This window comes from Nuphar pumila, chromosome 1 (genome assembly GCF_984573655.1).
Source record: "Nuphar pumila chromosome 1, dmNupPumi1.hap1.1, whole genome shotgun sequence".
Lineage (NCBI taxonomy): Eukaryota > Viridiplantae > Streptophyta > Magnoliopsida > Nymphaeales > Nymphaeaceae > Nuphar > Nuphar pumila.
In genome coordinates, this window is record NC_143249.1 from 18,537,982 (window position 1) to 18,555,183 (window position 17,202).

The 17,202-nt window shown below is 39.3% G+C and overlaps 1 protein-coding gene across 2 annotated transcripts in view; it reads left to right on the forward strand.

The window, feature by feature from the left end:
- The window catches only part of LOC149848210 (SNF1-related protein kinase regulatory subunit beta-2-like), a 37,363-nt gene extending 21,690 nt beyond the window's left edge, over positions 1-15,673 (forward strand). For both annotated transcript variants that reach the window (XM_089983631.1, XM_089983699.1), the window contains exon 4: positions 15,243-15,673. In XM_089983631.1, the coding sequence (XP_089839757.1) occupies positions 15,243-15,566 (324 nt within the window). In that variant the 3' untranslated portion in view covers positions 15,567-15,673. The remainder of the gene's footprint in view (positions 1-15,242) is intronic.
- Positions 15,674-17,202: the final 1,529 nt, after the last annotated feature.

A 17,202-nucleotide genomic window follows, 5' to 3' on the forward strand; every position in this document is an offset into this window, starting at 1 on the left:
ATCCTCAAAGGTGGGAAGCACTGGAAGGTACAAAAGAGTAGTTGAAAAGACATGAATCATGATATTTAGTACCCCGACCACTTAGAGTTTGGTGAACTTTTTCTTTGTCTGAAACCTCACATCCTATAAGAGCTAACTGATGAGCAAGACCTTTAACTTTGTTGAGGTATTCCATGACAGTCATATTTCTGTCTTTCTTCATATTTTGGATCTCTCACTTCAAAAACATAGCTTTGGACTCAGATATTTGAGAGAAAGTCTGGCTTAGATACATCCATAATTGCATTGCAGTGCAATCATCCGAAATACCAATTAAAACTTCCTGTGAAAGAGTTGAAGTAATATAGGCAACAAGTGCTTGATATAGTGTATAATGTTAATCAGGTATCTCAATGTATGCATGCACCCAGAGTTAAGCACATGGAAGCAGTTAAGAGAATTTTAAGATACCTTAATGGGACTGCAGGAGATGGACTGGTTTATACGAAAAAAACACAAGGAAAAGACATGATGACATTGATGGCATTTTCAGATGCTGATTGGGCAGGAGATCCTGATGAGATAAGATTTATTTCAGGCTATTGTGTCTTTCTTGGCAGAAATTTTGTGTCTTGGAGTAGTCGAAAGCAACGAGCAATAGCTAGGTCAAGCACAGAGGCAAAATATAGTGCATAGTTCACTCTTACAGTAGTAAATTAAGAATTAGAACTTGTAAAACCAACTATATAGTCAAAGTGTCAGACATGCATGTCACATGCAATGCACCCCATACACACACGACTCATGGATATGTCCTGGCAAGGCAAAATCTGAGGATATTGTAGTCTTTTAGATAAATCTCAGAAAAGATTAATGTTTAAAATTTTTAATATATAAAATCAATAAAAGAATAAAAGAACACAAAAATGTTTGAAAATATAGCAACTGTATCGTGATACTATTGTGATAATACCATGCTATTTTTAAATTCTTGTACTTGACAAATACCATGATTTTTCTCATTTTAATTGTTTTTCAAATATATTTGCGACTTTGTGTGTGTGTGTGTGTGTGTGAGAGAGAGAGAGAGAGAGAGATGGTTCCAAAGGATGGCTGGCTATTTATATTTCTAATAAGGACCAATTCTTGTACAAGAATTTATACTGTGATTCATGCATTTATTCCATGACTGGAACAATGGGAGATTCATGTTGCAATTAAAATGAAAGAAAATCATAAACTAAGCTCGGGACTTTCTCTCTTCGGACTCAATTGAAGAGGTAATGATAGATATTCTCCTCTCCAAAGAAGCAACCTCTAAGAGAAAATACCTACAAAACAAACTGCACAACTATACCTATACTAAAAAGACTATTATCAAAATAACAAGCCTGCGGGACTAACAATTAAAAACTCACACAAATTAAATCTAACTAAAATTGCGAACTGAAAAGAAATCAACAACTAATCAAATAATTAACAATAAATCTATCTAATTTAACACTACTCAAAAACTAAAACTAAAATAATAAGATTATACTAACGGTCAACATAAAAAGATTGTGCTAACGATTACCACTAAAAAGAAAACTAAATAAAACACCTATTTTTCTTGACTAAAATCAACGCGCACACACACGTATCAGACCTAACTAACACCGATATATTGAATAATACGAAGCAACACCCAAAAATAATAAAATAAAACTAAACTATTCTACCCGATTTGTAAATAAAGAAAGCCCGAATTCGGCAGGACCTGTCAACTTTGGATCGAGGATGGGCAAGGTCAAAACAGATCAAAATCTTCTCAAATTCGGCATAGACCTCGCTAATATCCTCTAGTTACGTGTCTGCCTTGTTCCTGGATGAAACTCTACAAAAATTCACATGAAATGACGCACTAAGATGTGAAATTCACTTTATTGATTTCTAATTCTAATGATAATGCAATTATAAATTAATTAAAACAACGCAAATCAATCTAATTAAATACTAATCAAAATGAAGACTATTCTAAAATCAATTTTAAACTAAAAAATAATCGCTAACATGATGATGCAATGCTGGAAATTAATTAAAAATACAAGAAAAAACTAAACCGCACTCTAAATGATCTACCGCTAACTAGGGGTGGAAAAATCTGACACGACCCGCCAACCCGCTTCTTAACCGGGTTCGAGTTTGGCTTAAACGGGTTCGTGTCGTAAACGGGTCGACCTGCCTAACCCGTTTATTAAACGGGTCGGGTTCGTGTTAGGGGTATGCCAACCCGCCAACCCGTTTGACCCGTTTAATAAACGGGTTAGGCGGGTGGGTCAAGCCGTTTACCCGAACCCAACCCGCCCCCAGCTCTTTTACCCGACCCCGGGCACCAAGTGAAGGTGACCCGGAGACAAATACTACAACTTTACAAGGGAAGGATGGTCCGAAACAAAGGTCAATGAACCACTTCGAACCACTGACGGAGGACATGGAAACAAAGACAGTCGGAATGGAGGACAACAGGGACTCAGGCGAGCACATTAGCTCGAACGATGACCCGGACCAGGGAGAGGGATCAAACCGAACTCACAGCAGCGGCGTCCACTCAACGAAGGAGGTTCAATGTCGTGTTCTGCGGAGGACGGGTCTGCCAGGGCAGGGGAGGCTCACTGTTGTGTCCTGATGGTGGAGGACACCGTGATCGCAAATCGTGCAAGGCGCAGTCCAACTCAAGGTGGTACGCCTGTTGACAATGACGGGACAGTGTGGTCAGGCAGCAGGGGCTGCATGCACGTCCTAGGACAGACACATGGCCTTTATCATCATCAAGGGTGGGACAAATGTCAGACAGGCGGCGGTTGAAGGAGCATTTTTCAAGGGAATCAAGTATGTAAGATAAGGATAGAAAAACAAATAAAGAATAGTCACTCCATGAGTGCAATTGCAACAGAGAACGGGTCTGCGTCACAAACCTCTCACTAACAGTAATAGAATTCACAGTTCAAAGAAAGTCAGTGAAGAAATCGAAGGGCGCAAATATACGAGTAAAAATTTTTTCGGCGAGGGGAAAACATGCCGATGAAGTCCGCGAGGAGGGCTCTGTAGGGGCCCTGGATTAAGTTGTTGGCAAAGTCGAGGAGCCAAAACCCCAGCACGAAGATGGTGACCACGAGCGGTCGCAGACCGGGGCTCGAGGGATTGCCGAGCAGGGAGCCGATGTCGGAGGAGAAGCCGATGGTGAGGACGTTGAGGGAAATGGAGAGGGCGCCGGCGGCGTCAGCCCCAGAGGCTGGCACAACAGTCACTGATGTGGCCAACCAGGTGCTGGATCACCATGCCGGAGATGGGGCCGCATAGCCAGACGAGGCTGACCCAGACATGCGGGATGTCAAGCTCCTGGACGTAAGGGGTCAGCAGCGACAGCTGCAACGCCCACCCGAACTGGACCCCGCAGACCACCGCACCCACCCGGAAGAGCCGCCTCAGCGGCACCCGATCCCTCTTGGTCGTCCCTTCCTCTACCCCTCCTCCTCCTTTGAAAGATGACGAAGGTATCGTCATCCCATTGTCTCCTTTCTTCTTTCGTTCACTGGTTCAGCTTTTTCTTTGGTGGTGTAGTCGTCTAGGGAAAGTCGATGATCACATCAATATCATACAGCGAGAGGGGCTGTTTATTTTGAGCATGTGAGAGTGTACGGAGGCCCCGTTTCGAGCATGTGTCAGGAGGATTCTGTTGCACGACACTTGGTTTTTGCTTTTGCTTTTTCCGCCCTTTTTCTTTCAACTGACGAGAGCGCAGCACGACGAACGGTGCCCATCGGAAAGCGTGCCTGGGAACTCGTCAATGCTTCAAATGTAAGTTATGTAACGATGCCCTTTTCAGTTCCATTCAATTCAGATAGTGATTCCCAACCACAATTAGAGGAGGCAAATTTACAGAGGTGCCCCCGGGCTTTACCACTCCCCTTACCAATCGCCTGCCAAACCCATTTACCGGAACCCGACCCTCCAACCCGCCCACCCACATGTGGTTAACAAGTAGACTGCAAATAATAGTTGTGTAGAAAGTTGGGACACAAGTAATATTTGCTCCATAGCCGTCAAAGTTTGGACATATCTATGCCTATCCATCTCATAAAAAAGTTAGTGGCAACAATGGGTATAGAAGATGAGATATAAGGTGTTAATGAAAGAGAAGATTTGAGGCATCAATTGTTCCAAAGGATGTAGCCCCATGATATTAGACTATTAGTACTTCAAGTAATACTGAGGTGTTCAAATGTTGACAAAATTGGGTAAGGTCATTGAGGTTCTAGTCTTCTTTTGCCTTTTCTGAACCTTACTAATTTAACTGAATAAAGTTGACCTCTGTATAACATGGGTACCTCTACCAGCCCCTCGTACCCATGTCATACATGTCTTGGTGCTTGTGTTCTTCAGGAGTTCAGGTATGTATCAAACTGAGTTTTGGACTTGATTCAGCCCACCATTTCATGATCCAATCAATGTGTAGATAACAAAGTTTCTAAAGAGTCCAATGTTAACTATATACTTTTTCATTATTAATTGTTTTAACATGTTTTGGACCTTCAGTTTATAATTGTATCCACGGTCTACAACTCCATGTGTAAAGCATTTTGTAAAATATTATATAGTTGTGAATTTTTCTTTGTTTATATATATATATATAATTTTCCCCACATACCTGTCCTTCTAGAAAATCCTGTTTTGTATCCATGTCATACCCAGTACTCATACCCCTACCTTTGTAGGCTGAGCTTCATTCTTAGTCCATTTAGTTGCAACCATAGCCACAAATATTGGAATCGGCTATATCTCGGCAAGGCTATTTATCGTGATATTATAAGTTTAGTGAAAAATCTCGGGGCTTAAAAAAATAAAAATTATATAAAAATAACGAAAATAAGTAAAAAAATATCATGTTTAGATAATAAAATACATATATAATAAAAGAAATAAGTAAAAAATGCAGAATAAAGAAGAAAAACACATTTAAGTTGTAGAAAATAAATAAAAACAGTAACAATAATTGATAATATCGTGATATTATCACAAGAATATCACAACATTCTCGTGATAATATCGCGATATTATCAAATTGGCTATATTTTCAAAATATCACGATATTTACCTATAATATTGTTTGCTGAAAATACAGCGATAATATCATTTTGAAAATATTGCTAATATATGTGACTATGGTTGCAACATAATGGGGTTGTTTGAGTTGTTTCTGTCATGGTCTTATACTGGTCCATCTTATCAAGGTTTGGAACCCAGCAGATGCTTGTCCAAGACAATCAAAATTTGGACCAAATGGAGTAACCTTTATACTAGCCATTCACACTAATTTTACTTTGTTTGAACTATGAGTGAAACCTGGATATTTATACTGTTTTGTTAGGACCCTCCAAAAATCATAGTTTTTAGATGTTTTATGCTCAATCTGAACCATTAGATGTGTTTATAACTGTTGTTGAATAGAGAACATGTAATTGATTAAGCATCTTCATGCTCGGATGTGTATTTTAAAGAGGTAAAAAAATCATCGGTTGATATTGTACTAAAATTTCATGATAAAATGTTCACATTTTTACATTAAATCAATTTGAAACAAAGCTTGTTTCTCAATAAATAAGTATTGATAAATACATCCAACTCAATCATCAATCCTGAGCCAACTCATCTATATATAGAGAGAGTAGAGCGTAGGTGCTTAATGATACGTGCTTAATGGGGTTTTAAGAGTTTTTTAATTTTATTTTTAAATTCTGATCATACAGATGTGATCTATGTACTTGATTTTAGGGATCAGCTCTTGAAGTGTTCAATTCCAACACATGGTTGGGTTTTTATAAGGTTCTAAAAATCAACTGTCCAAAATCTTTGTAAATTTTTGAAGCTCCAAATATCATTTTTTTCATGGAAAACACATGATCCAGGTGTGGATTCTTCATAAATCGACCATGCCCAACACATTTATGGGGTCGGAACTGTGAAAAAAACACTGAAAGAGCAGAAAAAACTAGTAAGCATGTATCATTAAGCACATATCATTAATCTCTCTCTCTCTCTCTCTATATATATATATATATATATATATATATATCCGATAAGGGTATTTATGTAAATTCACATGTTTTACGCATATTCTCATTTGAGAATATGTTGTATTTACTTTTTATTTTCTTTTTGTATTTCTTTTTTTTTTGTTCTTTTCTTCTCATTTAATGAGATGTCACATGGGGTATTTATCATGTAAATATACTCCACTGTAAACTGAAATACTCATCAGGGGTATTTCAGTCCTTTTACTCAATAGGTGTCATCCACCTTAATGGGCTAACTTTTTTACTTTTTCTTTTTTATTTACTTTTGCCTTTTACACCTTTTTCTTTTTGCAGGGACAGCTCTATATAGCTGTTGGAACTGCCCCAACGGTCACAAATGTGATTGTTGGGTGCAGCTCCAAGAGTCATATAGAGCTGCCCCTGTGGCTTCTCTTTGTATTATAAATAGGCCTTAGTGGCCCTTGTAAATTCAACTCTTTTAGTGAGTATATGCAATAACAATTCTTTTTAAAGCCCCTTTTGGGACTCAAGTTATTAAACTTGATATTTTTTATGCCCTTGTGCATGTGTATCCGTGCCTTTGTGCACTTGTGAGAGTTCTCCTTTGTGCCTTTGTGCACACTTCGTGGTTCCGGCATTGTGTTTATACACAAAATCTCTTTTATAGAGATTTTCACATATATATATATATATATATATATATATAGAGAGAGAGAGAGAGAGAGAGAAAGAGAGAGAGAGTTGGGCAAATTTCCAAATTGGCAATTCCCAAAAGCAACAGAACATGTCAATGCAGAATACACTTGAAAAACATATTTCAGCTTTGATTTCACCAATGCCATACATGAACAGGATAATTGACTAACAGTATGTCTAATGCTTTGAAAATCTCAAGAGAATTCATGGATGCGATGACAGACTAAATGTGGTACAGGGAAGGACCATTTAAATGGTTTAAGAAGGATTTAAACTTTACACCATCTCATCATGCCCAAGTGCAGCCTGGGTTCATCTTGAGCCCCTTATAGCTGCTTAGCACGTAAACTAGAGCTGGGATTTAATTATATGCATGTTATAATTGTCAGAAAGATCAACCTGCAAGAGATAAAAGATCAACCTGCAGGAGATAAGGTGAGGTAAAGAGAGAAGGGAGAGAGAAGAGGAGTCGGCGGCAATAGGGTTTTTCCCTTTTCACTTATCATTTAAAGTGTTATACAGGGTATAACATTACACAAGAAATAAAAATAAATTACAAACATGCCACCGCCCACGCATCCCAAGATGGATCCTTGGAATGTGGTGCGGGTCGGATCATGGATCCAAAACTAACAGCCTCCCTCAAGTTGAGTATGGTCTTTGATCATGCTCAACTTGTCTTTGAGTGCCCAAAACTGATGAGTGGATAATCCCTTGGTAAAGATGTCAGCAACTTGCATATCTGACCGAACATATGTAGGTTCAATTTCTTTTTCTTCCACCTTTTGCCTAACAAAGTGTTGATCGATTTCGATATGCTTCGTGCGACATTGAAGGATGGGATTGAAGGCAATATTAATAGCACTCTGATTATCGCAAAGAAGCATAGAGGACGAGATCAGTTCTTGTAATTCTTGCAGTAGATGTCTCACCCATGTAACATCGGTTGTTCCTGCTGCCATTGCACGATACTCTGCTTCAGTACTAGATCGCGCCACTGCCTTTTGCTTCTTGCTACTCCATGTTACAATATTATTGCCGATAAGAATGCAATACCCCGAAACTGATCTACGCTCGTCAGGATCACCAGCCCAGTCCGCGTCTGTGTAGGTGAATAGTCGATGCCCTGACGTATAAGCTGTGTCCTTGGTGTACATCAAGCCATCTCCAATCGTACCCTTTAAATACCGAAGGATCCTTTTTACTCCTTCCATATGTACATCTGTAGGAGCATGCATAAACTGTGAAGCCTGATTGACAGAGTATGCTATGTCAGGCCTAGTGAATGTTAAGTATTGTAACATCCCTACAACTCGACGATACAAGGTAGGATCATGATAAGTACTGCCTTCTTTAGCACTTAGCTTATGATTTAGAAGGCAAGGTGTGCTAATTGGTTTACAATTCTCCATCCCTGTAGCAAGTAAAATATCAATAGTGTACTTATGTTGGCTCAATGTAATAGTCTCATGTTGACTATCAGCTTCCACACCCAAAAAATATCGCAAGGGACCCAAGTCTTTCATCTTGAATTTAGCCATCAGCATAGACTTAACCCAAGATATGTGAACCTCATCACTCTCGGTAATAATGATGTCATCAACATATATGAGCACCCAAACAATAGCTGAATCATTTTTTAATATGAACAATGAATGATCTAGAACACTTTTAGTGAACCCATGATGCTGGATCTCTGTGGGAAAACTTTCAAACCAAGATCGAGAAGCTTGTTTCAAGCCATAAAGAGAGCGTCGAAGTTTACATACCCAATTGGATGAATCATGCATACTATAACCAGGTGGCTGCTCCATGTAAACTTCTTCCTTTAGTTCACCATGCAGAAAAGCATTTTTAACATCAAGTTGACTGAGTGACCATCCATGTTGTAACGCCAATGCAATGATAATCCCGACGGTGCTCAATTTTACTACTGGGCTGAACGTTTCATCGTAGTCCTGCCCATACTGCTGTGTGAAGCCTCGTGCAACTAGACAAGCCTTATAGCGCTCAACACTGTCATCCGGTTTGTGCTTGATCTTGTACACCCATTTGGATCCTACAACATTCTTGTTATCTGGCCCTGGTACAATTTTCCATGTATTGCATTCATGCAATGCTTCCATTTCCTCATTCATCGCCTCTACCCAGGCACGGGAATGTACAACCTCATGGAAAGAGGAAGGCTCTGTTTCTTTGGACACTCTGGTTAGAAATGTTTGAAAATCCAAAGAGAAATTGTTATAACTTACCCAGCGATCTATAGGATGTCTAATTCGAGTGGAACGTCGTAGAGGAGTCTCATCATTGACTGAACGAGCTCTACGAGAATAAACAAGACCAGAAAAACGTGAGGATGTTGTTGTAGAAGGAATGTCTTCCATATGCGGTTCCACATCGAAAGTATAAGGTTCATTGTCTGTCAATAAAGATGAATCCTCATAAGACAACGAGTCATATAAAAGTGAGTCACTGAGCCAAGGATCATAACTGTCCTGTGTATCTGTGGAAGACGAACCCAGAGTGTCAAAATTTTTATCATCAAAAACAACATTTCTAGATACCCGAATTTTGCCCGTATGAGGATCATAACACCTGTATCTCTTATAGTCATCTGCATACCCAAGAAACTTGCATTGTACAGCTCTGTCTTGAAACTTATTTCTCAATGAATGATCAATATGAACATAACATACACAACCAAAAGGATGTAGTTCTTCATATGATGGATGACAATTATAAAGAACAAAATACGGAGAATTATCTTCAAGGATGGTCATGGGCAACATGTTGATAACGTAAACAGCTGTATGAAAAGCCTTTGTCCAAAGAGAGAAAGGAATACCCACAGTGTGCATCATGCTCAAGGCTGTCTCAACAATATGCATGTGTTTTCTCTCAGCTACTCCATTTTGTTGAGGGGTATGAGGGCAAGAAATGTTACGTGTAATGCCATGCTCCTTTAAATATTCACTAAAATCATGGGATATGTATTCTCCCCCCATCACACTGGAAATATACAACATTGGTATTGAATTGGTTTTGGACTAGTGCATGAAACTGTTTGAACAACTTGAAAACTTCATGTTTGTTTTTCATGAAGTAAATCCAACTAAATCGAGTGTAAGAGTCAAGAAAGAGTACATAGTATCGAGATCTAGAAAGAGAGGCAGTGGGCGCAGGACCCCAAACATCTGAGCATATAATCTCAAAAGGCTTTGTTGCTCTTTTATTGATACTATGAAAAGGAAGTACATGACTTTTGCATAAATGACAACTTGGACATTTTGACTCTAAACTGACTGCGGGTATTAAACCTTTAGCAGACAACTTGTCAAGAAAAACTTGACTGCAATGACCCAAACGAAGATGCCATAAGTCTGGCTTATTAAGTTTCAAGACTCTAGATGAAGAACTATGATCTGTAGATCGACTCAAAAATGTTGGAAAGGAAGAAGCTGAAGAAGCCACGGCTACGGAAGACAACGTCTTCAAAGGCACATGAGATTTTTCAAAGACGTACATGTTCCCGCGCCGTTCACCTTTAGCGAGCGTCTTCTTGGTGTGAAGATCCTTAAGATAAATAGAAGGAGTAAATTCAACGGAAGAATTTGTTTCATCAACTAATTTTGACACAGATAGAATATTCTTTTGAATAGCAGGTGTGAGTAAGACATTTGACAAGGCTAATTGAGATTCAGGCAAAGAAAGAGAGACATTTCCAGTGTGAGAGATGGGGTGGTGAGATTCATCTCCTATGACTATAGTGCCATTTCCAGTGTAAGGAGTCAAGTGAAAAAATTTACCTGCATCAGAAGTAACATGTGCTGCTGCCCCTAATCAATATACCATATACCTTCATCATTTTGGCGCAAGTTCATCTGATTGAAAGTAGTCATAAGGATATTTTGTACGTCCTGTGGAAGAACCTGTCCCTGAGGAGTGCGTGCAAACGTCTGAGTTGCCTTCTGCCCTGGCCTCCCTGTTTTGTTCCGGTTCTGAGGATTGTACCAGCAATTTCCTTTAACATGTCCCCGCTTATTGCATAGAAAACAAGTAGGAACACGTCCCCCTCGTGATACACTGCCTGAGCCAAGGCCTCCTCCACCTGGTGTAGGTAGTAATCCTCCTTTGTTTATAGGTGTTCCATTGGGACGAGGAGGAGTAAATAAGACTCCTGTTTGAATAGGCGTATGTGCCATCATCACAGGATGAGCATCATCTTACGCGTGTTCCTGATTTAAGCTGACCTCATATTGCAGAAGCTTAGATTGAAGATCATCAAAACATGAAAGTATTGAGACAACCTGGAGTGCCGTGCAAAACATGTGATATTCAGGTCCAAGGCTACCTAATACCTGTTGTACCATATCCTTATCTGATACAGGACTTCCAATGGCAGTTAACTGATCTGTAATTACCCTGACATCCCCCATGAACTCTGTAATAGATTTGTTTCCTTTTCGCATGGATTGGAATTGCCATTTGAGTTGCAAAGCCCGAGATTCAGAAACCTGAGAAAAGGAATGAGCTAGTCCATTCCACAACTCGGCAGCATATTGATCATCAGAAATAGTTTGTAAAACACTATCAGAAAGTGTGGAAGTTATGTAAGCAACTAATGTCTGATCTCGTTGTACCCATATGTCATAAGCAGGATTGGTGGTTCGAAGTTGACTCACCTTCCCATCTTCACCTGTTATTTCTTGCATGATATGTGTAGGTGGGGCGGGTAATCGCCCATCTAGATGCCCATAAAGAATATGACTGCGAATAAAGGGCACAATCTGACGCTTCCAAAGTAAGTAGTTATCATGGGATAACTTGTGGGTCATGAGGTGTGTAAGAAAACTAGGGTTCAACTTGGAATCCATGGATTATATGAAGAATGAGATGCAATAACAGATAGAAAACAGGAATGGGATGACACCAAATAGAATGTTGACTGTACTGACAGTGTATTAAGGGAAAAACAACAATGTTGTGTGCTGAAAATAGTATCAGTGCCTTCGTCACACAGAGGAGTAGTGACTTGCGAACCAGAAAATGTTGAACAGAAAATTTATTGAGAGAAAAACAGCAATGCTGAGAAAAACAACAATGTTGTGTGCTGAAATTAATAGCAATGCCTTCGTCACACAGAGAAATAGTGACGTGCAAACCAGAAAAATATTGGACAGAAATATTTTTGGGGAGAAAATCAAGGACTCGACAGACTGGAATATAATATTAGGACGTGCGTACCAGAAAAAATATTAAAAATGAAAGGAACTGAAAAAGAAACTAGAATGACGTGAAAAGGGATTAAGGAAAAGAGAAGGAAAAATCCTACGTCCTTTAGAAGCACGTGCTGGTCCTTATAGGGCTTCTAGATGATTGATTTCCGCGCCTGTGCTCTGATACCATGTCAGAAAGATCAACCTGCAAGAGATAAAAGATCAACCTGCAGGAGATAAGGTGAGGTAAAGAGAGAAGGGAGAGAGAAGAGGAGTCGGCGGCAATAGGGTTTTTCCCTTTTCACTTATCATTTAAAGTGTTATACAGGGTATAACATTACACAAGAAATAAAAATAAATTACAAACATGTCACTGCCCACGCATCCCAAGATGGATCCTTGGAATGTGGTGCGGGTCGGATCATGGATCCAAAACTAACAATAATAAGATAGCATAAACTAAAAACAGCCAAATGTTTACAAGTCTCTTGATCAAAAGTTTGCTCGAATTGAAAAGGTGAGAGCAGAATTACCATTAATAGCATATCTTATGTAATCTACCATGTGTCAAAATCACACTTGTCGCCCATTGCTGCACAGAACTTATTTAAATTCATTCTGGTTTCAGAGTATGGAAGATCCATATCTCCTTCCACCGAGAAAAAAATAAATTGGTCATTATGTATTGATACTGTTTCCAAGGCAGAAGCGGAAAAACTTACCCAACAAAGGTAATCAACTAATCATAAAGAACATAAATGTTTCTGCCTCGAGTAATTCTATAAGGCAGATCAACCCAGCCACATTAAATGCTCAAAAACAAAAATAAGAACCAGTCATCTTCGTCTAGGACACCCATAACTAAATATCTATCAAACAATAACATACATCCCTAACTGTGAAACACTCTAACCTTGACCGAAGAAAGTTTAACCTTGCATGGAGTCATGGACAGAGAGAACAAACATGCTAAAAGAATCACAAGCCACTCCCTTTGTTTTTTTGTAAGCTGGGGTTAGGAAGACAGCCACTCCCATATGCCAACTGAACTCCAGAAAACATATGGCCATTGTGTTGATGTACAACCTTCAGAATCACACAACAATCAATATCACAAGTGCCAATACATCATTGTGTAGGATGTAAATAAAATAATGTACCATCGGACTAAAGTCCTTTATAGTAAATGGCAGAATCCATCACATCTCAAATTACATTCTCCAAATGATCACTAATGATTCTCTCATCCACATAAAAGAATCACAATCTTAGTTGTCAAAAGTGGTGCCTAGGCGCAAGGCCATTGCCTAGCAGTAAGACCTTATTTTTTCACCTAGGTCGAAGGGACATGGTTGTTAATTTTTTTTGTCTCCTTTCTTTCTTTTTCTTTTTCTTTTTCCTCTCGTCCCAGAAACTTTTTTTTTGTTCTCTCATTTTCTTTTTCTTTTTTACCTTCTTATTTTTTTCTTTATTCTTTTTCCTCTTCCTCTTCTTATTCATTTTTTTTCTTTTCTTTTCCTTTTCTTTTTATTTTTTTCTATGTCACATAGACACGACAACCAGGCAGCTGTACTCGTGTCGACAAGGCCCAACATGGGTACTGGTACCGGACGTATCATGGGTACGTGCCAGTCTGGATCAAGTCGGGTCCAACCTCGACCCAACCTATTTTTTTTCCATCGGTGAAAGGCAGGAGGAAGAAGAAAAAAGACGAGGAAAAAGAAAAAAAAAAAGAAAGAAGAAGAGGAGGAAGAGGAAGAAAAAAAAAACAGGAGGTGAAGAAAGAAGAAGATGAAAGAGAAAGAGGACGAAAGAGGAAGAGGAGGAGAAGAAGGAAGAAGGGGACGAAAGAGGAAGAGAGGGGGAGAGCGTACCTTTTCTTCTTCTTCTGGCAACAATCTGAAAGAGAGAGAGAGGAAAGGGCGCTCCTCCTCCGCCTCCCCTTCTTCTTCTTCCTACAACAATCCGAGAGAGAGAGAGAGGGAAAAGGGCACTCTAGAGAGAGAGAGAGCAAAAAGGAGAACGACTCACCTTCCCCTTTTATTTTCCCTTTTATAAGAGATATATGAGAGAGAGATAGACGAAAGAGTTTGGATCTGGATTATATGTGGAGCCAGACCCAAACTCTTTCCTCTTATATATATATCAGTGGCGGAGCCAGAAGTTTTTCGTTGGGTGGGCAGACTTCGGGTCTTAGGGACAATGCCAGAAGTTCCCAGTGATGACTCCATTGTAGGTGGGCTTGCCGAAGGTGGGTCTGTCCGGGTCCTCGGCGGAAGGGAGGGCCACCCTCTTCCAAGATGGGTGGTTGTCGATCTCCATGGCGAGGGGCTGACCACCGTCGTCGGCAGCCGATCTCTTCCGCTTGTTGTTGTTCTGGTCTCCCAGCCCTTCATCTAGACGCCGAAAATTGATGGTGCAGGCCATCGGTTTCAGAGAGAGAGATGGTTGTCTTCGCCTGTTCTATTTCGGCCTTGGCGGCAGAGAGAGAGATGGTCGTCTTCGCCTGTCCTATTTCGGCCTTGGCGGCAGAGGGAGAGAGACATATAGAGAGGGCGAAAGAGAGAGTCTAAGGCTGCATACAGGTCGGACTACAGTCCAGACCCGCGTGAATTTAGGTCTGAATCAATTCATTTATGGGCTAATCAAAGACTCTTTTAAGCCAATGTATGTAAAAATATAAGGTAAAGTAACATAATTATTGGATAATGTGCAAAAAACTATTACTGATATTATACCTGACACTTGTTGGAATCTTTTTTTTTTTCGGTTTCTAATTTTGGGGTGGGTGACCGCCCACCCATGCCCACCCCTGGCTCCGCCACTGATATATATATATATATATATATATGTTCTTTGAAATTGTTGTGCCGTACCTGTACCTTTACCCGTGCTCATGTGACAGCTTTTTTCTTCTTCCTCTCGCCCCTCTACTATCGTCCTTTTATTTTCTTCCTTTTTCTTTCTTTTTTTCTTTTTTCTTCTTTTTTTTTATTTTTGTTGTTTACATGTATGCATTTGTTTTTGCCACACACACATATGTAAAATGTTTTTTCAGTTATATATATATATATATATATATATATATATATATATATATATATATATATATATATATGAAAACGGGGTTCATCCTGACCTCTTTTTCTTTACGTCACCGTTAAGAACCTCCAAATTTTAGGTGTTTTAGATTTTCTAATGGATTCAGCAACTTAGAGTCACAAAATGAATCCCATGTTCTCAGATTTACAGTCGCTCAATGATGATTTTGCAGGAGTATGTACCAGAGCAACTGGAAAGCCTTGCTGGTTTTGAACCTCCTAAGTCCCCAGAATCCAGCTATGGCAATTTGAACTTGGGACCTGAAGATTTTGCAAAAGAGCCGCCTTCAGCACCACCTCACCTTCATCTTACACTCCTCAATGTCCCCTCCTGTGCTGATACCCCATCACCAATGTCAAGACCACAACATGTTGTGCTAAATCATCTATACGTCCAGAAAAGTAAGGGTGGCCAATCTGTGGTGGCCCTCGGTGTTACACATAGGTATCTTGCAAAATATGTTACCGCAGTTTTCTACAAGTCTCTTGAGATGTAGAAGATATGGATAAAAGCTATAGCTTGAGTTCACATTGGAGGAGGAGATCTACATACTTGTGTATCTGTTGTTATACTTTCATTTACGTTACGGTAAGTATATATTTTGTTACCGTGTTCTATATGACAGTCTCTCTCTCTCTCTCTCTCTCTCTCTCTCTATATATATATATATATATATATATATATATATAGTGATTGGTTCCTCCTAACTGTAGGAGGGTGCGGACAGTCTTATTTTTTCATTTACTAATTCTTTTTTTAGAATCTGACCTTACATATATTATCTATATGGTCTGTTTAGGAGAATATGCTTTTGAATCGTCCTATTATACCGTGGGCAGGCTCTTATATGGTTTTAAAAAAAGCTACTATTTAGAATTTGTATAAATTGAAAGACCCATAAAATCATATTTTTTAATAAAAAAACATGATCGAGCAGCCAACTCCTAGCAAATGAATCATGTTTGAGCACATTTGTGGAGTCAGATTTACCAAATATGACTTGGTACATCAAAAATCAACAATGCCCACATTGTACGGACAGTTAGGAGGAACCAATTTTCTTATATATATGGAAATGAAAAACTATAAAATCAAATGAAGGCATGGTGCTAAATGAAATATGTTATTGGACTTTTTTTGCGTTTTTTCGAAACTCTGACCATACAAATGTAATTTATATGTTTGTTTTTACTGGAATTATTTCTTGGAGCATTTGATTCGGATGGATGGATAAGTTTTTATGAAGTTTCAAGAATCAACCGTCTACATTTTTCATAAAATTTTTAGGCAACAAATACCATTTTTGTCATCCAGAGTGCATGACCGAGTGTTGATTTTTAATAAATCAATCATGCTCAATTAGGGGTGTCAACGGGTCGGTTTTACTCAGACCAAACCCTATAGGATCCGGGTCTGATGACAAATAAGAGCCAATTAAGACCTGAATCTGGACTCGAAGGTCCGATTAATACATGGACCCATGTATAGTTTGTGAAATTTTATACCAGGCTCGACCCCAGTTTCGATTAAGACCCACAAATTTTTAATATAAAAATGATAAAAAATATTATCTTACTAAGTATGATCTGGGTTTGCTTCATGTAGTTCTTATCAGGGTAGGGTTTCTCTTATAGTAGACCCAGGTCTGGACAGACCGATACCATATACCAAAATCTGGTCAAGTCTGGGTTCGAACCAAACCTGACCCGTTGGCACCTCTCAACACTCCCATGGAGTCAAATTTTTTTAAAAAAACACTGAAAATTCATTAGCATGTTTCATTTAGCACTTTCATCTCTCTCTCTCTCTCTCTCTCTCTATATATATATATATATATATATATATATATATATGATGTACTGATTTGAACAGTTCATGTGTAACCCTAACCTACCCATCTTTTTCTTCTTTCCTTTCCTCTTTTTACGCCTTTCCTCTCCCACCACTCACTCATCTCTGGCCACCATCTGTCATCTTGCTGGACGACCTCCTATTGGCTGCTGAACGGCCTCCCGTTGCCCCCCCTTTGCTAGTTTGAACAACCTTCCCTCCTCCTTCCATCGCCTCACCGAACAGCCTCCCATTGCCTCTTTGCCCTACCGAACAGCCTTCTGCCCCACCACTGGATGCCC